The sequence below is a fragment of the Panthera onca genome, chromosome D3 (genome assembly GCF_046562875.1).
Source record: "Panthera onca isolate mPanOnc1 chromosome D3, mPanOnc1 haplotype 2, whole genome shotgun sequence".
Classification (NCBI taxonomy): Eukaryota; Metazoa; Chordata; class Mammalia; order Carnivora; family Felidae; genus Panthera; species Panthera onca.
This window is the reverse complement of record NC_138350.1, coordinates 65,822,977-65,847,702: the sequence shown is the minus strand read 5'-3', so window position 1 is coordinate 65,847,702 and position 24,726 is coordinate 65,822,977. Positions and strand designations below refer to the sequence as shown.

Sequence of the window (24,726 nt, the reverse complement as noted above, 5' to 3'; positions counted from 1 at the left end):
CTAACACATCACTCCCATTTTGCATTATAAAGGTCAGAGAAGGGGCCAGAAAAGCCAAGTAAGTTGTCCAGAGTACCTAGCTATCAGCAGTGGTTATGAACTGAATGTCTGTGCCTCCCGTCCCCAAATTCACATATTGACACCCTACCCTCCAATGTGATGGTACCAGGAGATGGGGCCTCTGGGAACTAATTAGGTTTAGATGAGGCCATGAAGACAGAGCCCCTGGGATGGTATTAGTGCCCCTATAAAAAGAGGAAAAGACACCAGAGCTTCCTCTCTCTGCCATGTAAGGTTACAGCAGAAGGCGGCCGTCTGCAAGGCAGGAAGAGGGCCATCACCAAGAACTAAATCTGCTAGCACCTTGATCTTGGACTTCCCAGCCTCCAGAACTGCGAGAAATAAATGGCTGCCGTTTAAGCCCTCCAGCTGGTAGTATTTTGTTATAGCAGCCCAAAGACAGTGGTAACACTGAAATTAAAAGCTGGCCCTGTCTGACTTCAACGCCGGGTGATCACAACCACTGCACCCTAGCACCTCATGAAGAAGTGAGGATGGGCTCTGGCCTGACCACCATGAGCATTTTCCCACTCCAAGTTTCTCAGCACTTGCCAAGCTTTTAATTCTTAAATTTTAAAAAACTATTTAATACTTGTTTCCATAGAATTTATTTTGTAGGGCGGTTTTAGTTTACATTAAAACTGAGCAGAAAACACAGTGCATTCCCAAATCCCTCCCCCTCTCTCAACACCACACACACACACACACACATTTTCCCTATTATTAACATTTTGCATTAATGTGGTATCTCTGTTACAACTGAAGGACCAATAGTGATACACAGTTAATAACTGAAGAACATTCGTTTACGTTAGGGTTCATTCTTTGTGTTGTAGAATTCTATGGGTTTTGACAAATGCACAATGTCATGTGTCCGCCATTACAGTACGTACGATAGTTTCACTAAAAATACCCAGTCACCCACGTGCTCATTTATTTTCCCTCCCCAAAGCCGTTGGCAACAGGGATCTTTTAACTGTTTAGTTTCACCTTTTCCAGAATGCTATATAGTTGGAATCATATAGTATGCCACCTTTTCGGGCTGGCTTCTTTCACTTAGTAATACACATTTAAGGTGCCCACATGTCTTTCCATAGCTTAATAGCTCATTTTTAAAAATCATGGAATAATATTCCATTGTATGGATGTACCACAGTTTGTTTGTTTATTCATTCACTTATTGAAGGACATCTTGGTTGCTTCCAAAAATTTTTTATTTATTTGAATGTTAAAATGTTTTAAAAATCAAATCCCTGGGTTCTAATCCTACTCCACATTCCTGAGCAATAACCCTGGAGAATCTACCTCTACAGGCTTAGGGTAGAGCCTGTAAACATGTGGCTTTAAAAGCTCCCCAACTGATCCTGCTGGTCAGTGAGGATTGGAAACCCCTGCTCTGAAGGCTTACTTGCCTATTTGTCCACACAAGGGATTGGACTTGGAATTCTCTTCTAAGGCAAATCTCAGCCTTCACTGCAGGTGCTCCCTTGGCTCACCTCATTCAGATACAAACATTGACATACCTGTACCCCTACCTAATACACCCACTCACAAGTCCATGTGTACCACACACCCAGCCCTCCTCTTTTATGATGAGAGGCACCCCCATCTCCCCTCCTGGTCACACCTGACAGAGACAAGGGAGAAGACCCTGGGAAAGCATCACAGCTTCAGAGCATCTAATCACAGCACCTCAACTATGCAGGCTGACCTGCTTGCAGACGCACCTTCTTGTATTTGTGGGGGAAGGTGAACCTCTCGATGGTGTTCTGTACAGCTCCCCGAGTCACATTTCCCAACCTGTCCTCAAGCTGCAGCAGCTCCTGCAAAGAGAAAAATGTGGATATGTGCACTCTGCATGTACAAGCTCATACACACACACACACACACACACACATACACACACACACAGAGGATAAGGTGGAGGGGCACTGAAAGATGTTAACAGGAGCCATTCACATAGCCATCAGGAAGAACTTGCCTGGTACTGAAAGACCCCACATCTCTACTCACTCTCTCTTTTTCTCTCTCTTACTCTCAACCCTGAAGCTCCCTGCAACCTCCTATCCCCTACCCACCAGCAGGGGAAAGAGGGAGGGGACAGTGAACAATAATGGTGTCTCCACCAACCCAGCTGGAGCCGGACAGAGGGGCAGGCATACCTCGTAGCTCTCCCGCACTGCAGAGGTGTGTCTGCTGGGATTCAGTCCCTGGAGAGCAAGGAAGTGAAGCTGAGGGTAAGGGTAGTTTCGGATTTCATGGACCACCTGTTGGGGAGGAAACGCTCAGATGGGATTCCCGGCTGCATGAGCCCGGCATCCAACTCCTCACCACCCTCATAACCACCAATCTGCACACCCTCAAGATTCTTCAGGCAGAAGTTCTATCTTTCCTGCTCCTCTGTCCTCCTCTCCTCATCAAGAACAAAGCCTGTACTAGACCAGCCCCAGAAAAAAAATAACAAAATCAATGAAGTAAGTATAAATTAGGGGCACCTGGGGGCGCCTGGGTGGCTCAGTCAGCTAAGCGTCTGACTTCAGCTCAGGTCATGATGTCGCAGCGTGTGAGTTTGACCCCCGTGTCGGGCTCTGTGCTGGCAGCTCAGAGGTGGGAGCCTGCTTCAGATTCTGTGTCTCCCTCTCTCTGCCCCTCCCCTGCTCACACTCTGTCTCTCTCTTTCTCTCTCTCTCAAGAAATAAATAAACATTACAAAAAATTAAATTAGGGGCACCTGGGTAGCTCAGTTGGTTAAGCACCTGATTTTGGCTCAGGTCATAATCTCGCAGTTTGTGGGTTCGAGCCGTGCATCAGGCTCTGCACGGACAGCAAGGAGCCTGCTTGGGATTCTCTCTATCCCTCTCTCCCTGCCCCTCCCCCGCTCACACACACGCATGTTCTCTCTCTCAAAAATAGATGGATAAACGTCTAAAAATATATATAAATTAGTAAATATATATACCATATACTAATATAATTAGAAAAATAACCAAGCTGATTGGGCATTTATTTCGTGGCAGGCACTATCTAAGCACTTCACATGATTAAGTTAATGGTCTCATCTGCTCTAAAATGTGGGTGCAATTACACATTTTCCTGATAGGACAAATAGGAAAATCCCCATTTTCCTGATGGTGCAAATGAGACACAAATAGATAAAGTAAGTGCCCAAGTTATGCAACCAAGTGGCAGAACCACAATTTCAAACCCAGGCAGTTGGGTGGCCATGGCCACTTCCTTCCTCTCCACTCTGCACTGCCTTAGACGGGGAAGAGCTGGGGCCAGGGTCCTCACTGGGAAATGCAGGTGAGAGCACAAAATTTAAACACAAAAGACTCAGTAATCAAGGTAAATAATATCTTCACGCAGTATCTTTTAAATTGAAATCAAATGCGGAAGTCCACAGTGAACAAAATATCAAAAGCTTACATAAAGACAGAATCTGACCCTGTGCTGGCAGGGCTCTGCCTCCCTCACCTCGCTCTGGCATCAGCTTTGTGTCAGAGGGGCCAGATCTCCATCACAGCTCCTCGCTACATGAACCCTGTTAGCTAACCCTCCCTATACCTCAGTTTGCCAATCTGTGAAATAGGGACAATGCCCTTTTGGATAAGGTTATGGATAATTCATGCAAAGTGCTTAGAACAGGGCCTGCCATGCAGTAAGTGCTCGATAAACGTCAGCTTTTTTCCCCAGGAGATGGTGCTTCATGACACGAACCATCGCGCCTCAGAGCTGACGAGGGCTCCAGGCCTCTCATTTGACAAATACGGAGACTGAGGAACTGAGTGGCTAATGACACAGGCAAGGGCTGGAAGGGTGGAACTGTGAAGCAGCTGGGTGGAGATAAGACTTTGCCATCTGTCTTTTGCCGCTTTGATGGAATATCCAACTTCGCTCCACTTAGCTCGCAACGCCAGGGACCGACCAGAAGGCCCCCAAACCCAACCTGCCCCCTTCTGCCACCCCGATGCCTGTGCTGACAAAGACCAGCCCCCTGCAGAAAGCAGAACTGGATCAGCAGGCAGGGCCCAAGGGCCACCTGTGAGGTCTCCTCTGTCCCTCACAACAGCCCTGTGAGAAGGACGAGGCAGGCTTCTTCCTCCCATCCCACAGATAAGCAAAATCAAAGCCCAGGGAGGCACTGACTCCAAGAAATTAATTAAGTGAGGCCAGGGACCACCAGGACTGTTCTATCCTCGGCCTCTTCCCCACAGACCACAGCCTGCCACGCACCCCCTTGGCTCCTCGAGCGCTCCACTCAGTCCTGCCGCAGTACCGACTTTAGCAGGGCAGGTGGGAACAGGAGTGGGGAGGGGAGGGCGGCATGACAGCAGGACCCACGGGAGCCTCTGGCCTTGGCCCACCCTCGGCACCCAGCCGTCGGCACCCGCCGGCAGCAAGGGGGGGTCTGTTCCCAGCAGGGCCCTTCCACTCACCATCTGCGTGGAGGAGGAGTTTCTGGGAAAGTGGTGCATTCGAGGAGTCGCTAGGTAATGCTGATAGTGCTGAGGGATGGGCCGCACCTGGAACTGGGCAGGGCTCAAGCCGGCGTCCACGCTGAGATCCCTGCAGGGACGAGGCCACAGGGCGGTGTGACTCAGCCGTCTGAAGGGGGTCTGGAGGACGGACCTCAGACCTCAAGCCCAGGGACAAGAGTCAGAGTCACAAACCACCAAGGCTGCAAGGGGCTTGGCATCACCAACCCCGTCGCCTCTCTTTAAAGTGCTGAAAACGGAGACTCAGAGGAGGCAAGGGGTCTGCCAGGCCTGAAGGGGCCGGGACGGTCTATGCCTCACAAAGCTTCTTCAAATTAGTGCACCAAGGCTCCCTCCCAAGATAAAGCCCGGCCCTGGCAGAAATGCTGAAAGAAGAATTCAAATAGAGCTGCTCAGGGAGGGATATGGAGCAAAGGGAAGACAAGGGAGGCAGAGACAGAGGTGGGAGCAGAGGCAGTGTTTGGAGAAAACCACAGAAGAGGGACGGACCTCTAGAGCGGTGAGGTTGGAAAATCTATCCTGGACCCCTGCCCCCCACTCCTGCAAGTACAGGAAAACTCATTTCCCTTAAAAATTAACCAGTCAATGGGGTGCCTGGGTGGCTCAGTCAGTTAAGCGTCTGACTTCGGCTCAAGTCATGATCTCATGGCTTGTGAGTTCAAGCCCTGCATCGGGCTCTGTGCTGACAACTCAGAGCTTGGAGCCTGCTTGGGATTCTGTGTCTCCCTCTCTCTCTCTGACCCTCCCCAGCTTGTGCTCTTTCTTTCTTTCTCTCTCTCTCAGAAATAATAAGTTGGGATTCTGTGTCTCCCTCTCTCTCTCTGACCCTCCCCAGCTTGTGCTCTTTCTCTCTCTCTCTCTCAGAAATAATAAGTGAACACACTTTTTAAAAAAATTTAAAAAAAATTTAACCTGTCAATGTGACTGAAAAGGAACCAGGTCCTTGGGAAACGGCTAATTTCAGGTCTGGGGCAGAAAATGCACAAAATGTTTTGAAACGTCTTGTCATAACTGCGAGTAAGGAAGTTACCCCAGGTCAGAGGTGAAAAGGATTCAGGAACCATCCTGAAGAGGTTCCCCCTGGCCAGTCTGGACACCTGGCAAGTCAGTGAGCATAATTACGATGGATGGAAACCCATCGCATAGGTTATGTGACGCTAAGGAAAACAGGGCCCTTTGAAGCATGTCAGGGAACCCAGACTTCATTTTGAAAACTAGTAAAGAAAGGGAAAGAACACAACGTTTATCCTGCCTTTCCTCTATTAGCTGTACTTGAGGGTAACCAAATGGCTGAAGAAGGGAAATTTCTCGTTATAAAAGCTTCCTAGGTAATAAATGAGGAAGCAAGGATTGAATTGTCACCTTTTTGCAGCCCCTAAAGGAATAGAGGCTCCTGGCAAAGATCATTTGATGTTACCATCACAGAAGGAAAGGCAACCAGCTCTCTGCTGGAAAAACACACCCCCTGTGAAGGATTTTTGCCAAGAAATAGTAAGAGCTGAACCGGAATCTGCTCAAACCTTGATCTAAGCACCAGAGCACAGGGAACATAGAGAAACTGAGGGAGGTCTTAAGGGATACACCAGAGTACAAGTGCAACTAGCTGAATCCAGAAAAGGAGAAACTCCACAGAAGCAGCCAAATTCTTCAACAAATACATCAAAAGAAACAAAAACAAACAAGCAAACAAACAAACAACCAATATGAGGGGCATTTGGCATTAAAGGGATTTCTAGCCGTGATATACATATATATTACAATGTACATGTAGTGCTGTATTTCCTGAATATATTAGCCCAAATCCCTGGGATAACTTTTCATGAGTCTATCATTTGGGAAATGAGCTAAATTCTTGGATCCAGTTGGAAGCAAACTTAGAAACCCACTAATCCAGCCCCCAGGCTCCCCAGGTCCTTCTGAGGCCTGAAGAGTGGCCGTGCCTGATCCACAGTCCTAGGCGAGGCAGTTTGGGCCACCTGGGTTCTAAGCCTTGCCTGGGCCCATTCCATTGACCTGCCTTGGGGAAGGTGTTCCATGGCGCACCCTCATGTGGCTGAAGCTCTGGCTGTCAGTATTTACTTAGCAGCCTCGGGGCGGGGTGGGGCACCCAATTCAAAGCAACAAAGAGATATTCAGGGAATTCTACCAAGAGCAATGTCCAAAGGAACTTAGAACAGAGTCGACCCAATTGCAAGAATGCTAACTGGGGGAGCAACGGCACCTTGACCCTCAATGAGTGGGATAACCTGCCCAGGTTGGCCCTGGGTGGTCTCTGGGATACCCCTCTTACCATCTCACCAGAAAATTCCTTCCTAAACCCAGGATCCCTGAAAAGGGGACACTCATTGGGTGCAAAAGAAACCTGGATTGGGACTTACCCTAGGACACATCAGCTCCTGGAAAAGCAGTGTCTCCCACCTTTCTGCTGTTGCCCCAAACTGTGAGAACCTGGCTGAGGGTTGAACAGGGTCACAGAAATACCTTACAGCCCTAGAGCCACAGGGTTAACCCAGAACAGTGTTCTGGAGATTTCCTGTGGGCATTGTCTCAATGCACAGTTTATGTCAGCTCTGTCTAACTATCAAGCTAAACTTGGAGTGCCTGGGTGGTTCAGTTGGTTGAGCGTCCGACTCTTGATTTTGGCTCAGGTCATGATCCCAGGGTCGTGAGACTGAGCCCCATGTTGGGCTCACTGGGCGTGGAGCCTGTTTGGGATTCTCGCTCTCCCTCTGTCCTTCTCCCCTTCTCACACATGTTCTCTCTGTCTCTCAAAAAAATTTATATATATACACGTATATATACGTATATATACGTGTATATATATATATATATATACACACACACACACACACATATATATACATATAGCTAATATAACTAATATATATATATAGCTAATATAACTAATATATACATATAGCTCAACTTTATTTTCCACTATCAATGGCCTTGAAGCATGCTGTGGTCCAGTTGCTACACAGACCCTTACGTTCTTCCCTGGGGGAGCATCCGTGCTGGACTGTCTCACAGGGGAATCTGGAGGCTTGGCAGAGGCACAGCTGCCTGCAGGGGAAGGACAGTAGGAGGCTCTTGTTCGCTGCCCTGCCTCACAGGTCCCAGGTACCCCTGGGGGGCTCCGCCTGGGCAGGGCTAGGGCTGGGGGTAGGTAGTCAGAACAGGGCATCAGAGTTGGAACTCTGAAACCGGGACTGAGTCAGAGAAGGAGCACCATGAGAACAGAGACATTGGAGCTCAAGTTCAGGGTCGTGTTATCAGGCATGGACCCAAAAGGGGGCATATTTGGGATTGATCCCCCAAGGCCTGCTGCTCCCACACACTCTGGGGCCAAGGTGCCCAGCTAAGAGAAGCTGCCTAGGTAGGATTCACATATCCTAAAGTAAGGGTGACAGGCCAGGCAGAGAAAGCCCGGGGTGGACCCAGGTGTGCCTCGGGGCAGGGGCCTCCCCTCTTCCCCCGCTAAGGCCTCTCAGGGCCTCAGTCTTTATGTTTCTTAGGCAGACAGAGGTCAGGAGGGCAGCGTGATTGAGCTGCAGGAGGACGGAAGGTCTGGCTAGAGCAAGCAGCCTGGCAGGGCTCACACCCACACTGCACCTGACACCTCTCCAGGCCACCACTCTCCACTCACCCGTGTCACCTACCCGGTCCCAACCTGCTGCACTGGCCCCGACATGTTTGTTCAAATCACTCGGTGTGTGCTGAATTGAATTCAATCGGATGGGCTTGAGTGCCGAGGGACAGAATTCAATCCAAACTGCAATTAAATCTTCCTGATTTGAATCTGCTAATTAGAAAAAGCCTGGGCTGAAGTTGGCCACCATGCAGCCTGTCTTTTAAGGAAGTGTTCAATTTAACAGTGTCCCCAAGAACCAGCAGAGGGCTGAGAGACATCGGAATGTGCCAGAACAACAATTTCCTGCCCCTGGAAGCATCCTGCACATGTAACCAACCAGAACTTTCCAGTTTTTGCATCATTCATTCCTGGATGTCCAGTTCGCCCAATGACTGAAGAATGACACAGTGGATGTCTTTTTTTTTTTTTTTAAATAGTCCATCCCTGGGGCCCCCCGGGTGGCTCAGTCGGTTAAGCGTCCAACTCCGGCTCAGGTCGTGATCTCGCGGTTTGTGAATTCAAGCCCCGCGTTGGGCTCTGTGCTGACAGCTCGGAGCCTGGAGCCTGCTTCGGATTCCGTGTCTCCTCCTCTCTCTGCCCCTCCCCTGCTCATGCTCTGTTTCTCTGTCTCTCAATAATAAATAAACATTAAAAAAAAAATTAAAAAAAAATAGTCCATCCCTTTCCATAGAAGTTTCTTGTTTGCTTTTGCATTCTTTCAAGAAACATTTTTGACCTCAAAGTTGCAAAACCAGCACAAAGAATTCCTGGATACCCTTCACCCAGATTCCCCATGTGTTGATGTTTTACTGTTTACTGCATTCTTATCTCTCTCTCTCTCTCTCTCTCTCTCCATGTATACATATACACATCTACACACACGCTTCTCCAGGGTTTTTTTTTTTTCTGAACTATTTAAAAATAAATGACAAGCATGATGCCCTTTAAGCCTAAGTGCTTCAGTAAACTACACGTCTTTTTCATGTGTTTGGGTGTTTGGATCTGACTCTAGATTAGGTCAGCCAACTTCTGAGCTAGAACCAGAGAGTCAGGTAGGGCAGAGGACCCAAAACCAAGCAACACTGCAAAGACATCTGTCTCCAGTGCAAGAGATAGTGGAAGGCCTCGTAGGGACCTGGTGCCTAAAAGGCATCAGGCAAAGCTCTTAATCTCTCTCCCCAGCTTCTCTCCCCAGTCCTTACCTCCAACCCTGCTGGCTCTGCCTCTACGAGCCTGTGCTTGGTCTTGCTGACTGGCCCTGGCTCTTCTCTGTGGATCCCTCAAGGCCCACCCCCTCCAGGAAGCCTTCCCTGACTAGCTAGCTCTTGAGACTCTCCTTTCTGCCCGCCTCCCCAAAACGGCTGGTTTCCAGCCCTCACTGACCTTGGGAAATGTTTTGTAACTCTGTCCCCTCCTCCCTTGCAGGACCATGAGCACAGAGCCCCAAGCCGGGTGCATGATGATATCCAGCCACATAATGAGCTAATTGCTGAAACCAGGCCCACTGGGGGCCATTTGGCCTTGAGGGTGACTGGGGGCACAGGCAAAGGCAAGAGCTTGAGGACTAGGCCTCCTGCCCCATTCAAAGTGAAGGAAACAGGGTCTCCACGGACCAGCAAGACCTTCCTCCGACCCTCCTCCCTCCCTCGCTCAGGGGCCCCAAAGACTCACCAGTCAGTACCCTCAGCCAAATACCTAGGCTGAGGCGTCTGGAGTTGGTGGCCGAAGTCGAAGCTGGGGTGGAGGCGGTGGGGGTGGACAGACACACGCTCCTGACTCCGCCTGCACAGGAAGGGAAGGAGGGCCCGCGGTGTCACGGCTGCCCACGGCCAGCCCAGCTCCCAGGACCACCGAGCAGCCGTCGTCTGCCTGAGCCTGCAGCCTACAGAGCAGTGGGCTCTGCCTCCCTTCCCAAACTCCGAGGACATTCCCCAGCTTGGCAGCAGCCTGACCATTCCTGCTGCCCCGGCTCTGTCCACTTTTCTGAGGCCTCTCCCCGGGTGTGCCTGCAGCAGGCCACCCATCCCACCCAAACTCTCTCCCCTCCTCTGCTCCTTCTCCTACTTCTTCCTTCTGAATTTGGTAGGCTGTCCCCAAGACACACAGATACGCCTCCTGCAGGCTTCCGCACACCTGTGCACCCCTCTCCTCCACCCTTCTCTACACTCTTCCCAGCTTTCGTAGTGCCGGTCAAAGCCGCCGCCTGCAGGAAGGCCTCCCTGAACACTCCAAGCATGGTGACCTCTTGTCCCTCCGACCTGCTACAACATTCATCTCTGCCCCTGCACCTGCACCCCTACAGTCATGGATGAGACTCCACTCAGAGCCTTAGAGACCATCAGGTCCAGCAGTCTTCAAAGTGTGTTCCAAGCACCCCCGGGGGATTCCTGAGGCTCCGTCATGGGGTTCGTGAGGTCAAAACTATTTTCATAATAATACTGGGATGTTATTTGCTTTTTTACTCTCATTCTCTCATAAGTGAATGGTGAGGTTTTCTAGAAACCAAATGTGATTCTGCAACAGATTGAATATGCAGAAGCAGACATGAGAACACAGCTGTCTTCTATTAAGCCAGGCATTAAAGAGATTTGCAAATATGTAAAAAAAAAAAAAAAAGGCCCCTCTTCTCACTACATGTATATATAGCTCGTTCCCCAAAAAAGATATTATTAGTGTTAGCATGAGTTTGTTATTGTATTTTGAAGTGAATTAATAAATATTTTTAAAATTTCTTAGTTTTAACTTCCATCATGGTAAGTATTAATAGTCATAACCCACACAAACAGAAGCTTGTGTAATCCTCAACAATTTTGAAGCGTGTGAAGGGTCTTGGGGCCCCTGGATGGCTCAGTGGGTCAAGCGACCAACTTGGGCTCGGGTCATGATTTCACACGCTCATGAGTTTGAGCCCCGCGTGGGGCTCTGTGCTGACAGCTCAGAGCCTGGAGTCTGCTTCAGATTCTGTGTCTCCCTCTCTCTCTGACCCTCCCCTGCTCATGCCCTGTCTCTGTCTCCGTCTCTCTCAAAAATAAACATTCTTTTTTTTTTTAAAGAGTGTAAAGGGTCCTAAGGCAAAAATATTTGGGAAGCACCAGTGTAATCTCTTTCTCTTGACAGAGGTGAAGTGACTTCCCCAGGGTCCCACAGCCCTTCGGACCTATCTGATTAGTATTATCTAATTTTACTCTCCATTTGTTTCGGAGCTAGTCACCTCAACCAGACCTCGGGCTCCAGGGCGGAAGCAGCCACGTCCTTTGGTGTCCCTTAGAGAACCGAGGTGTTAGAATCAGGTGACCATGGAGCTCAAGGAGACATAAAGGACCCCATCTCCCCCACCGTGAGCAGAAACCACCAGTCACTCAGTCCCCGTCCCTGCACCCGGGTGGTATGGCAAGGACACACACTAGCTACTGAGGGAACCCGTGTGGGGTCCAGGTGGTGTTCCCTGCCTGACACCAACGCCTCTAACGAGCAAAAGCTGTCCCCGCCCCCCCAGCCACGGCGGGTAAACCCACTCAGGACCGCCTGCCCAGCCCGCGGGGCGGGGGGGGGGGGGGGGGGGGGGAAGCCAGGCGTCCCGCTCTAGGCCCCGCCCCCAGCCACCCCCGCCCCCCCCCTCCGCTCCCGGCTGCAGCGCCCACCTCGGGTGCGAGACGAGCCTGCGGTGCTGGGCTTCCAGGAGCTGCTGCTGCAGGAGGTATTGCTGGTGCAGGGCCTGAGGTAGGAAGGAGGGACCTGTGACGTCCTGGAACTGCAGGGTGGGCAGCGGAGTCAGCGACTGGTGCAGGGTGCCGCTGTGCTGGTGGGCCGGGGCCATGTGGGCGCTGAGGCCCGGCTGCGACTGCACGGGGTGCGCCAGGGGGAAGTCGGGGGCCAGCTGCTGCGGCTGCGGGGGGCCCAGGTGGAAGTGGCGGCAGGAGGTAGCGTGAGGATGCTGAGACCTTTGAAAGGGGGCACCTGGAGAGGAAGGACGGAGAAGACCCGGTGAGGACCCGCCCTGCGCCCCTCCCCCACCGAGGGGCCGCTCCGGCAGCTGGTGAAACGCCCGGATTTCGATTTCGCAGGAACGCAGCAGTGTCGTTGCTCTTAGACACACGTGGCCGTCTGTAATGCCGCCAGGTAGAGGCTCTGTGCCGTGTGTGTTGGAGGAGAGAGGAGCGTTTCGTTTACTGACCCGATTCGCAAGCGTCCTTTTAAAAATCAACACACTTGTTGGAGGAGGTGTCAGGCCCCTCGCGGCAGTTTGGCCTTGAATTCGACGGCTGCCGTGCACACTCACTGACCCTCCTGCCCGTGTTCATAGATGCTACCTAGAAAACAGGGAGTCCAGCCTAAGTACCCAACCCCGGGGGGAGCCCTAATTTCCAGAGATGAAACAACCAGACATTGTTTTCCATGCAGTTTCAGGAAAAAGACTAATCCACGAAAAGTCATTTTTTCGTTCCATAAAAGTTAAGTAACTTGTTACAGTGTTACAATGTATTTAAAAGCAACCGTTTCCAAGAACGAGCTGGGTTCAGGGTACGCTTAATCTAGTCTCCACGACTTTTCTAAATAACATTGACCTTGATGACAGGAAAGCCTTACAGATTCTCCATGAGGAAAGAGCCAGCTCTCAGCTTGGAGGCCCTTTATGAAGACAAGGGAGAGAACTTGGCACTTCACAAACGTTCACCGGGGCTTCCTGCTAAACGTGGCAGGTTCAGCACATGTCTGCTCCTTCCTTAACCCCACTGAAATGAGAGCAAAGTTGTAAAGAGAAGATAAACAGCTAAGGACAGAGAGAACAGTAGAAATGACACGAGCCGACAGCAGATGTCGACAGATTTTGGAAGATGGAAAGCAAATGGAGGAATTTGCAGCGCTGTGAAACCGGAAATGAGTGTCCGCCCGAGGGGGCGGGCAACAGGAAGTAGACAGATTTTGCCCCCCCTCTGGGTCAGGAATTGGAGGTGGTGGCTACTTTGGAAGGCTGCGGAGAGGGACACTGATGACAAGTCTGTATGAGGACCAGTAATGCCTGGGGCTTCTCCCCTTTCCCACGGAGGCACTGACTACCCCCTCCCTCATCCTGGCATTTTGTAGGGAAACTGAGCCAGAATGCAGCAGCGTGCTCAAACGGGGGGGTTTAAGTGAAAGTCTATGCACGGAACTTTGGAAGCCCCTGCCCCCTTCTGCCACTTGGCTCTGAAAGCACGGTCACCCAGCAGCGCACTGGAAACTGGTCCCAGAAGGACATCTGCAGATACTTCTACATCTGCAGATACTTCTGGTTGGGAGGGCCCAGTAAAATGGCTGGGTCCCCAACTAGCCGCTCTGCAATGAAACCTGTACATTTAAAAGTCCATACAGGCACACACAATCGCTCCCACTTTCTGGATAGCTTTTAGTGACCTAGTCTTCACCATGAACAGATAGCCCAAGGGTAATCAGTCTCTGAGGAAGATTACTGAGTGAAAAGAGAGACAATGTAGCAAATTTTTAAAAGAACAAAACAAAAGGAACCCAAAGGAACAGAGGCCATGCAAAGGAAAAACCCTATAATTGACATCCTCCGAGAAATAAAATGTTGGATCTATGAAACAAGAAGTTCTTTTAAAAGGAGCTAAGAGAAAACCAGAGCTCTTGGACATTAAAAACAGAAGGGTCAGAAGACAAAGCTGGGGAAATTTCCCAGGAAGCAGAACGAGAAAACCGAGAGACAGGAAATAGGAGAAAACAGATGTAAACATAGACGGATGGGTGGGAAGGTTACATACATGTGACTCGTGAGAGAGAAAAGACAGAGAAAACAAGGGGGAGGAGAATATGAAAAACATTGTACAAGATAGTTTCCCAAACTGACCGTTTGAGTTTCTAGATAGAAAAGGTCCTCTGAGTGCCCAGCAAAATGGATAGGAGAAGAACCCGTACTGAGGCATTTGACTGTAAAATATCCAAATTGTAGGAGCCAAGATGATTCTAACACTTTCCAGAGAGAAAGCAAACAGGGGCTACACAAAGGGTCAGGAAGCAAAATAGCATGAGGTTTTTCAAAAGCAACATTGGTAGCATAAAAACAGTAGAGCAATTGCCTTCAGGATACTGAGGGGGAAAAAGATTTCAATCTAGAGCTCTATGCCCAAGCCAACTATTGATTGATCAAGCATGAGAATAGAATAGAGACATTTTCAAACATGCTGGGTCTCAAAAACATCAACCTTCTCCGCACGTTTCTCAGAGAGGGACTGACACAAACCAAGAAAGAGGAGCAGACACTGGGGGGTGCGGCCTGAAAGAGATGGGGTTTCCCAAGCCGTGCAGTGGCTCCAGCACTGCACAGGAAAGCAGCAGGAAGGGAGGCGCTCTGAGAGGGTGTCCTGGGGTGGAGATGGAAAGGATAGGACTACCAAGAGATTTAGCCACATAAAAACAGTATTTGAAGGGGGTGCCTGGGTGACTCAGTCGGTTAAACATTAGGCTCTTGACGCTGGCTCAGGTCATGATCTCCCAGTTTGTGAGTTCGAGCCCCACAACAGGCTCTGCGCTGACAGCTCAGAGGCTGCTTGGAATTCTCTCTCTCTCCCTCTCTCTCTCTTCTCCTACCCCACTCACACATGTACTCTTTCTCTCTCTCAAAATAAATAAATAATTTAAAAAATTTTATAATATTTGACAGAATTTTGCAGTTTGACAGAATTTGGTAAGAATTTGTGCAAATGTCATAAAAAGCAAGGCAACCACAAAAAATAATGCTAAACTACAAAAAGAGGCAGTTATTACCTCCCAGGAAAGAAAAAGCTATGCAAGAAAGTGTAATTATTATGTACTACTTGGTTCAGCAGTAAAAAAGATTTCTATTACATATATATTATATTATATTATATTATATGTATAATAAAGCAAACATTAATAAGCTATATTAGAACAGAAAAAGACATTTCTCTCTTAATAAGAAACTATAAGGGTGCCTGGGTGGCTCAGTTGATTAGATCTCGGTTCAGGTCATGATCTCATGGTTCATGAGACAGATCCCCGCGTCACTGGCTCTGTGCTCACAGCACAGAGCCTGCTTGGGATTCTCTCTCTCCCTGTCTCTCTGCCCCTCCCCTGCTCACGCACTCTCTCTCTCTCTCTCTCTCTCTCTCTCAAAGATAAATAAACATTTTTAAATTAATTAAATAAAAAGAAAATGTGTAATGTCAAAATTGAAAAATCAACAAATAGCATTATAAGAATTTACTTAGTAATTTATGTGTTTCAGGAAGTGAACAGCTAAAGACGAGTGGCATGAATTGGGCTTTGGGCTGTAGGAGAGGGGAAGAGGCAGATACATTGCTACATGTATCTTACATACTGGTGCCTTTTGACTCTGTAAATGATGGCCATGCCGTTGATAGACGTTTTTAATCTTTTAAAAATAACTCTTTGCAAATCCAAATGAAAACCAAAAGAGTTTCTGACTGCCCTCAAATGAGCCAGGAAAGAATTATCTAGAAGGTTTATTTCTACAAACATTCTGGGTAAGTAGGACTTCTCTGCCTGTTGAATTCTGGCTTTGCTGAGTCCAGGGGCGGTGGCCTGAGCAAGTAGGTCCTGGATTCCCCCTTCTCCCTCACTCACGCCTGACCATCAAAAGAGAAGAAAAAGGCCAAGGTGACAGAGGACAGGGGCAAGAAGAAGGAAGGAGGGCTGTTGAGAGATCATGGAAAGAAGTGAAAGGCGGCATGACTGCAGGGAAAGGGAATTGCGTAAAAAATACAGAGACTCTAATCCAGTCCTGTCCAAAAGAATTATGACGTGAGCCACGTGTGTAACTTAAAATTTTCCAGTAGCCACCCTTAAAAGAAGTAAAAAGACATGGGTGAAATTAATTTTAATAATATATCTAGGGGCGCCTGTGTGGATCGGTCGGTTCAGCTTCCTGACTCTTGATTTCGGTTCAGGTAGTGATCTTGCGGTTGGCGAGATAGAGCCCGGCGTCGGGCTCTGTGCTGACAGCGCAGAGCCTGCTTGGGATTCTGTGTCTCTCTCTTTTGCCGCCCCTCCCCCCTCTCCAAATAGATAAATAAACGTTAAAAATTAAAATAAATAAATAATATATGCTACATTAGCCAATATATCCAAAGTGTTATTATTTCAACAGGTACTCCAGGAAAAAAAAATGAGATATAGTACATTGCTTTTTTTTAATGTTTTTTTAATGTGTATTTATTATTGAGAGACTGAGAGACAGAGAGACAGAGCATGAGTGGGGGAGAGGTAGAGAGAGGGGGAGACACAGAATCAGAAGTAGGCTCCAGGCTCCGAGCTGTCAGCACAGAGCCCAAGGTGGGGCTCGAACCCATCAACTGCGAGATCATGACCCGAGCCGAAGTCGGACGCTCAACCGACTGAGCCACCCAAGCGCCCCTAGTACATTGTTTTTTTATTGTGCACTAAGTCTTCAGAACCAAGTGTGCATTTTGCACTTATAAAGCGTCTGAGTTCCGACTAGCCCCCTCCCAAGCTGCCCCTTGGGGTTAGTGCCTCCCCTATTGGACAGTGAGCTGTGAAGGAAGAAAGCCAACTCCATGCACAGAGCAAAGCATTTGAGCCAAGTTTCCTAACTGGTTTGCCTTCAAATGGGGAGCTCCCCATTGCTTACAGGTGAGATGCACACCCCTTTGCCAGAAAGTAAGCCCCATCCTCCTGATCCCTGCTAACTCCACTAACCTCCCCCCCCCCCACCAGCCGTTTGCACTGGTCAACTCAAAATTCAGACACGCCACGCGTATTCCCACTGAGGGGCCTTTGCTCACACCTCACCGGCTGCCTTCCCCATCTTTAAAGGTCACCTCTCAGCTCTTCCAAAAACGTCTCCCCTGCCCACCAGCCTCCCCTGAGTTCGTGGAGAACGCCCCGTCTCTATCACTCATTTGGCACCTGGCAGGGGCTACCTTGAGCTGTTTCTTCACACTCGCCACCCCCAGCTGGCTGAGCTTCGTGTCTTACTGTTTCTGGATCCCCACGCACGTCTCTGGGAGCTGCATTCAGTGGAGACCTACTGGCTGATTGTTGGAGGGTCTGAGGCAGAAACAGTAGCTCAGGAAACTGGTGCGCTGAGACTGGTTGGTGGCAAGCTGGTTTCAAATTGAGAGGGAGAGAGAACGGCAAGAAGGGCCTGGGTGAGCTCCCGGGTTTTAACTCGGCAGCTGGGCGGGGACAGGTCAGGCGGGGCTGGCCAGAGGCCTGCCGCCAGGGTGCCCACCCTGCCAGGGGAGCCTTCAGGTTTCCTCCTTCTTAGAAAGAGGACCGAGCGACTGTCCTAGCCTAGAGAGGCTTTGCTCCCTGCGGCCTGGACCCTCACACTGATGCACTGGGAAGTGAGGACAGGTGCCTTCCCTCCGGGAGGGGCGGCAAGAGAAAGGTGAACCAAAGTGTCTATTTGTCCCATATTTCAGGCAGTTTCTACCTGCAAGAACCCTTTGACTCCCGCTCTGGGACTTTGGGTCCCTCTCCCCATTGCCTCCATGCCCCGGTGTCTTAGTCTCAACACCCCTGCTCAGGAGGGAATTGAAGCCAGGAGACAGCCATTCAGGGACCCCCGGCTCTCCTCAAGCCTATGTCATGTAGGGTCTGTGAAAGTAGCACGTAATAGCGATCCTATCTGGCCTCGAAGACCAGAGGAGTGAAGTTCTCAGGGTAGAATATCTGGGCCCATGACAAGCCAATGATCAATGACGTCTGAACAGCTCTTACATCCCCAAATGGCCCCATCAATAGACAACCCACAATTTTTCCCATTAGAGCCACTCCCTTGGGTTAAAACATAATCTCCAGATGTCCCTGATTACACTATCCATTTATCATACTTCCTCGGGGCTGATATGCCATCAATTGCAAGATCCGCCATGAGCTAAATAACATTTTTAGGGAGTGAGGAGAACGAAGGAGCTCCCCGAAACAAAGCACCCCACTAAAGAAACACATCAAGTATAAGACACAAATTAGTTTGGGAAATGGAAGAGAAACATGTGCATCTCTGAATTCAGAAAATCAGTGTTCATAGCAACCCTCCACCCCACCCCCTCCGAGAGCTGGCAGGGAGCCATATCTTCAAGCGGGGGGCTTGGCACATGCACAAGGTAGGGCAGAGCTGGGGAGGGAGGCCCCGGGCTGGCCCCTCACAGCTGGGGCAGGGGAGGCACGTGGTGCGGGGGTCTCCTGATGCCCACCTGGCACACGGGACACAACAGGTACTCCACACAAGCCTGGGGACTGGTGACTGATTTGTGCCTCGTGGGCAGGGAGCCTGAACAGGCTGGCAGCTGGAGAGTGGGTGGACCAGGGGACAGAAGAAACCATACAACCCCACAGCAGAGGGAAAGGTAAGGAGAAGCAGAGGACTGTGGGGCTAAGGATGGTGGGTGAGGTGAGTGGAGGCAACGGTGACAGAGGTCCCGGGTCTCTGAAAGGCTCATGGACACTCGTCTGGTAAAAAACAGAGCAGAGACTTGAACCGAGGTCTTTCCTGAAAGCAAATCCTCAATGGGAAGGAGGGCCCAGAGCCCAGGGAACTAGGAGGCTTGATAAATAAAGCAGAGGTGGCAGTGAGGGGACCTACCAAGGAGGAAGGTGGTACAGAAATGGGGCCAGGACACCCAGAGGACACACCGGGCCTGTCTGCGGTTTCTGGCCTGGGGACAGAACCAAGGGGGTTGGGGGAGCCTCAGGGCTGGGCCTAGGTGGGAGCACAGAGGAACCAGGCCCACATGTCAGAATGCCAGGGATGGTGACTGAGACCACAGAGCCCTGAGGCCTGACGGAGGCTTCTTCAGCGCAGGCAGCCCCCAGAGATGTTGGAAGGTTCTAGCTGTATTCGAACCTGACCAGCATGGTCACCCGGAGGCAAAGGGGCTTTAATCCCCAAGACTCCAGGGCCCAGGAGCACCACCTTCAAGCCTTCAGACAAAGAGGCAAGGGGGAAGAACAGACGTGCAGTAGGACAACTGACATTGTCCCCAGCAGCAGTCTGGGCTGCTGCCCGCAGCCTGGTGATAGTCCCCTTGTGCTCGTGGGTGCACAGAGTCTACCAGCTGGCGGAGTCTCGCCTGCTCCCCCAGGGGATCCGGGACCCTGGGAGAGGAGGGTGGGAACCAAACCCTCCAGGTCCCCAGGGAAGCCAGCCTGGCGTGTCCCATCCTCCCCAGGCCTGTTCCCAGGGTGTCAGGTTCCTGCTGTCCCTCAGCTCACTGACCCAGCGTCACCCTCCCTCAAAGCTGGGGGCAGAACCGGCAGGGGGAGGGACGCTAGGCAGGCCCACGGCAGAGTCAGGAGGGAAGGGGCACCACGGAGACTCCCTGCCCTGGGGCCAAGGATGGCTGGGGAGAAAGGGGACAGGAGCAGCTGGAAACCTTGTCCCTGCTGAGCCTTTCCCTAGAAGCTAGGGCTGGAGGCAGCATTTACTCCTTTCTGAGAAGCTGGCTCTCAAGCAGCAGAGAAAACCAGTCCTTTGAGAAGCAGACTGCTGGGGTGTCCGGGTGGCTTTGTCCTCGATTAAGCAGCCGATTTCAGCTCAGGTGGTGGTTTCGTGGTCCATGGGTTCGAGCCCCGCATCGGGCTCTGTGTGGATAGCTCAGAGCCTGGAGCCTGCTGCGGATTCTGTGTCTCCCTCTCTCGCTGCCCCTCCTTCACTCACACTCTGTTTCTGTCTCTCAAAAAATGAATAAACGTTAAGAAAAAATCAAGTAAAAAAAAAGAGAAGAAAAGAAAAGCAGATTGCCGTCCACAAGAGGCCAGTGAGGAAGGCCTCTGCTACCAAAGAGGCTTTCAAAGCCAGGCAGAGTGATCCAGTGGAAGCCTCTGTCCTAGAGGCCAGGGCACCTCCCCTTAGCAGTCGGACCTGGCCAGGACATTGGGCTTCTCCAGGCCTTAGTTTCCTAGACTTGTGACCCACGATGATGACACCTGATCCTACACACCTGCTAAAAGGTCTGGGCTGCCTGGGGCCATGAACATTTTCCTGCCAGGCCTCTCATTTCGCTCACTGGGAAGCCAAGTAGAAAGCCCTGGAAGATGTTTGTGAACTGACATCTGTGCTCCCCCAGGGGCCCACAGCTGGAAGCCCAGACCCGGCTCTGCTGCCCTGGCCCCTATTGACATCTGTGTGATGTCCAGCATCTCAAGTGGGCTAAAAGCAGTGAGGAGCAGAGCAGACCAGCACTGACCTTTGAAACCCACCTTCCGAATGGCTACCACATTATTCTAAAGCCTACCCCTGAGCATTCTATTCCCCGCCCAAATTCCCCTCCTGCCCCCACCCCTCACTGCCCTGTGTGACCTTCCCTCTCACCTCTCCCAGACCCCCAGGGGCCTGGCCTGCCTCCAGCCCTTGGCCGCCATTCTCTGCCCCCGCACTACTGCCCTGTCTAACCAGACTGTCATATGTCCTGTGAAGCCTGGACTCTAGGGCGGATGCCAGTCCCCCTTGGAGCCCTCCAGCGCCTTCCCAGCCACATGAGGTGCCCTCTCCGCTTCACTTGCGGCCTTCGCCTCATACACTGGCATTTCATTTGTGGGCACATTTTATCTCCAAAAATAAGCTGTGAAGTGAGTGGTTTCGAAGCAAATACGATGCAGTAGATGTCTTTTGTTCTCAAGAGGGGCTTAGCAGGGTGCCTGGGTGGCTCAATTGGTTGAGTGGCTGAATCTTGATTTTGGCTCAGGTCATGGGATCAGCATGGAGCCTGCTTAAGATTCTCTCTCTCTCTCTCTCTCTCTCTCTCTCTCTCCCTCAGTCCCTCCCCTGTTTGTGCGCCTGCCCTCTCTCTCTCTCTCTCTCTCAAAATAAAATAAATAAACATTAAAAATAAAGGGGGGAGGGGATTAGAATCTTCTAAGAGGGACGGAGAGGGAAATGAGAGAATGGAGGAGAGAGGGTAAGAAAAATCTAGGAGGAGGAGAGGGAAGACAGAGGGAAGAAAAAAGGAAAAGAAAGACCTTCATTATCTCAGAAAGTTAAAGATTACGTTATTAGCTAGTAAGGAAATCGGGTTCTTCATTGACTATTCAAGCTAAATGATCCTCAGTGAGTGGACAGGTGAAAACCCCAAAGGGGTAAATGCGGGGTGGCCTGTCCAAGGGCTCTCGGGTAGTGACGGCCGAGCTGGGGGCTAAGGCTCTGGGCCTTGAGAGTGTGCTCTCCCTCAGCTCTGCCATTTCAGTCCCCCTGCCAGCCCTCAGGCCCCCGCATGTCCCTCCATGACCATACATGGTACCCCCAGAGAGGAACCCACCTGTCCCGGTGGGCCGCTGGATGAGAATGACGCACACGACCCTGCTGGAACCACCTCCGCTGTCTCACCCTCATCTGTCTCCCCAGATGCCCCCAGGAGAAAGCCTGTTCCTGCCTATGGAGGTAACCATGAAATGACAAGGGACCAGCTACCACTGTCCCTGGAGAGTGGTGTCCCGCTGAGGAAAAGCCATGCTGATTGAGGTTGCTTAGGCACAGTCCAATCCACTTTGGCCAGGGGCCCCAGGAACCCCCGCCTCCCACCCCGGCCTAAGAAAATGCCAAGGGCTTATTCAATGTTGCCAGCCCGTCGGATGCTTCTGTAACAGGGCAAATCTACGGAGCCCTGACAAATCCTCTGCAGAAGGCTTTCAGCCCTATACTTCACGGGGTTTAGCTAATAAAAAGGATGGTGGAAACCCCTGGGTCTGAGCACCAACGCCGGAAGCCTTATAAGAACAATCACGTAGGTAAACCAGGACGAGAGCAGGATGGTCCGGGGACTTGGGTTGTGCGGTACAAGGAGTAGCTGAAGAATCTGAGTGTGAACCAGGAAGAGGAGACTCTGGGACAGATAATAGCTGCAGGCAAAGAGATTAAGCTCTTTCTGGTAGATTTGGGTCAACATAAGGAGGATGTCTTTTAGAATGTCACTATGTCCCCCAAAGCTCCTCATCATGGGGGATGCCCACGCAGAGGCCTACTACCTGCCCAGCAGAGGTGTGTGGACGCTGGAGATGGCCTGGAGCACCTCCAGGACCCCTTCTAGGCCCACCAGGACATGATGCACACTCACTGCAACACCTCCCAGTGCTTGATCGTAGTGATGCCGAACTGTTGTGGGAAGGCACAGAAAGGCTGGCCTGGGTGATAGGGAAGGGTGTATGGAGCACAGCAGCGAGGAGAGACCAAGCCTGGGTACTCGGGGCCCGAGCTTGGAGGCCGGAGCCCGGGGAACAGGGAGTGAGCCACAAGTCAGACTCCCTGTACTACTCCACCTGGCCCTCCAGGGGCTTCCTCTTCCCTCTGCTGATATCAGAAGAATCCCATCTCCTGCGGCAGCTGAGCCTCCTGATGGCCCACACTGACTTCTCACATCTGAGATCCACGTGACAAGAAATGCATCCTTTGCGATCCATTCAGATGCAGAACACTTGGGGGTGGGGGGGACACGGGAAGGAGAAGGGAGGGCTAAGTTGTGGGGAATCTTGAATCCCAAGACCAGGAGTCTGGGATATACTTCCTGAGCTGAGTACTTGATGACAGACTGGATAAAATCAGAGATAAAGAATGGGAATGTGAGCCATCTGCCCAGAACCCAGCTTCTTGGCTGCTCTTCCCTCCTCCTTACCTCCTCCAGGTAAATCGGCTTAACCCCTTTTGCTCCAGTCCGATCAACCCCCAGAGGCCTATCCCCTGGCTCAGCCCCTTGGGCTGCCAGAGGTCTCCTTTCCTCCCACTCCGTGGTTTGGTTCCCTTACCAACAGAGCCAGGAAAGGAAGTGATATGCCCAGAGGGGTCCTTTGGAGCCCAGAGCAGCAGCTTTGTGAACGCTTCCCCAGGGCCAATATTTGATCTCTAATGAAAAGCTCAGCTTCTTCCAAGGAACTGAATTCTGGCTCTGAAACCACTGATGGGAGGGAAATTTCCATCCTAAGGAAGCCTAACTTGCCCTTGGACAGGAAGCAATTAAACTGCATGCTTCCAACAAGCAGCAAAGGGCAAGCGTTTAGCTCTAGTTGCCCACTGGGCCAGGAGTAGGAGCCTGGAGCCTAGGAGGGAGTGGCCAGCTAGCAGCAGGCTGCTACTGCAGAAGAAAATGCCTACGGGGATAAGGTAATCTTCCAGGTGTCCTCTAGCCCCGAAGATACCTCTTCTCCATCCAGTGCCAAAGATGGCTATAAAAATATTCCCAGTGGGTACTCGGGTGGCTCAGTCGGTTAAGTGTCCGACTTCAGCTCAGGTCATGATTTCGTGGTTCGTGGGTTCGAGCCCCGGGTCGGGTTCTGGGCTGACAGCTCAGAGCCTGGAGCCTCTTTCAGATCCTCTCTCTCTCTCTCTCTCTCCCTCTCTCTCTCTCTCTCCCCCCATCCCTGTTCGCGCTCTGTCTCTCTCTGTCTCACAAACATGAATAAATGTGAAAAAACCAGGCAAACATTCCCAGTGCACTCATAAAAGGGCTTTTGGTGGAGGGCGTCTATGGTCAGGAGACCTCGCTACCTGAGGGCAGAACCTGGGTCTATCTCATTTACCTATGTTCCTGGTGCCTGGCACAGATCCTAATACCCAGGAAGAACTTGCTGAATGAAAGAATGAATGAGTGAGTGAATGAAAAAGAACAGTTGAATATGTAGGAAGGGGCATCTTGCTAAAAGCCTTGGTAGTGTGCAAATCAGCTGCCCCCAGCGAGTCAGCACCCGCGGGCTTGCATGGCAGCAAAGGGGCTGACGGAGTTCAAGAGTAGGGCAGGAGGACTAACCCGGTGAGCACCACAGAAAGACTGAGGATTCTTTCCATGAATCCCAGGGCCCAGATGCAAGTACCAGGACTGGGGTGGCCCAGCATGTGAGGCGGTCACCATGAATCACAAGCAAATACCTCAGAAGAAGAAGTCGTTTCAGACCCAGAACAGAACACCTGCCGCTCCTGGCCGTGGGAGGAGGGGTCCACACTGTTGGTGGCATTGGTTAGCTTCCATAAACTGCGCGCAGCGAATCCCAGGTCATGAGTTCAGACACTCTCCTCATGGCCTTAATGCTCCAGTACATTTTTAAAAAACAGAAACCAAACCCCAACAACTTTCGAGAAGTGCCAGGCCGCTCCCGGGACCTGGTCACATTAGCACCGCCTGGTGCCCATCAGGCAGACCAAGTTCAGCCAGCTGCTTCCATGGACTTTTCCTACCCAGGTGTGCAGGACATACGTGCCTCTGGCACAGAGGCCCGGCCCTATGAACATCCGGGCCAGGGCCACGGGGAGCACCGTGCCTCTGCCTCCCGTTTCCCACCCGGACGACTCCGTCTGCTCTGACCACTGGTTCTCCTGCGCGTTCCTCCTGAGAAGAGTGTAGAAGAGCTTAGACGGAGGCCTTTCTCCGAAGCGGCTACGTTTGGGCGGGATCACGCTGCGAAGAGCTAATGGTGGGGTTTCAGGGGGAAGCCTGTGGGTCCGCCCGCTGGGGGAGTCCTTGGCCTCCCCGTGCCCCCGAAATCAAACCACATGCGTGGGTGGGCATCCGTTTGCTTTCAGAGGGAGCCAGGGGCACTGAAATTAGATCCCCGTCC

At 51.2% G+C, this 24,726-nt stretch overlaps 1 protein-coding gene across 1 annotated transcript in view; it reads right to left on the bottom strand.

Moving 5' to 3' along the window:
- ARK2C (arkadia (RNF111) C-terminal like ring finger ubiquitin ligase 2C) overlaps window positions 1-24,726 on the bottom strand; it is a 162,590-nt gene that overhangs the window by 9,992 nt on the left and 127,872 nt on the right. Inside the window, exons 5-9 of the mRNA XM_081790813.1 lie at window positions 11,829-12,144; window positions 9,859-9,969; window positions 4,497-4,626; window positions 2,223-2,327; window positions 1,788-1,883 (exon numbers count right to left, since the gene is read on the bottom strand). Coding sequence (XP_081646939.1) covers window positions 1,788-1,883; window positions 2,223-2,327; window positions 4,497-4,626; window positions 9,859-9,969; window positions 11,829-12,144 — 758 coding nt within the window. The remainder of the gene's footprint in view (window positions 1-1,787; window positions 1,884-2,222; window positions 2,328-4,496; window positions 4,627-9,858; window positions 9,970-11,828; window positions 12,145-24,726) is intronic.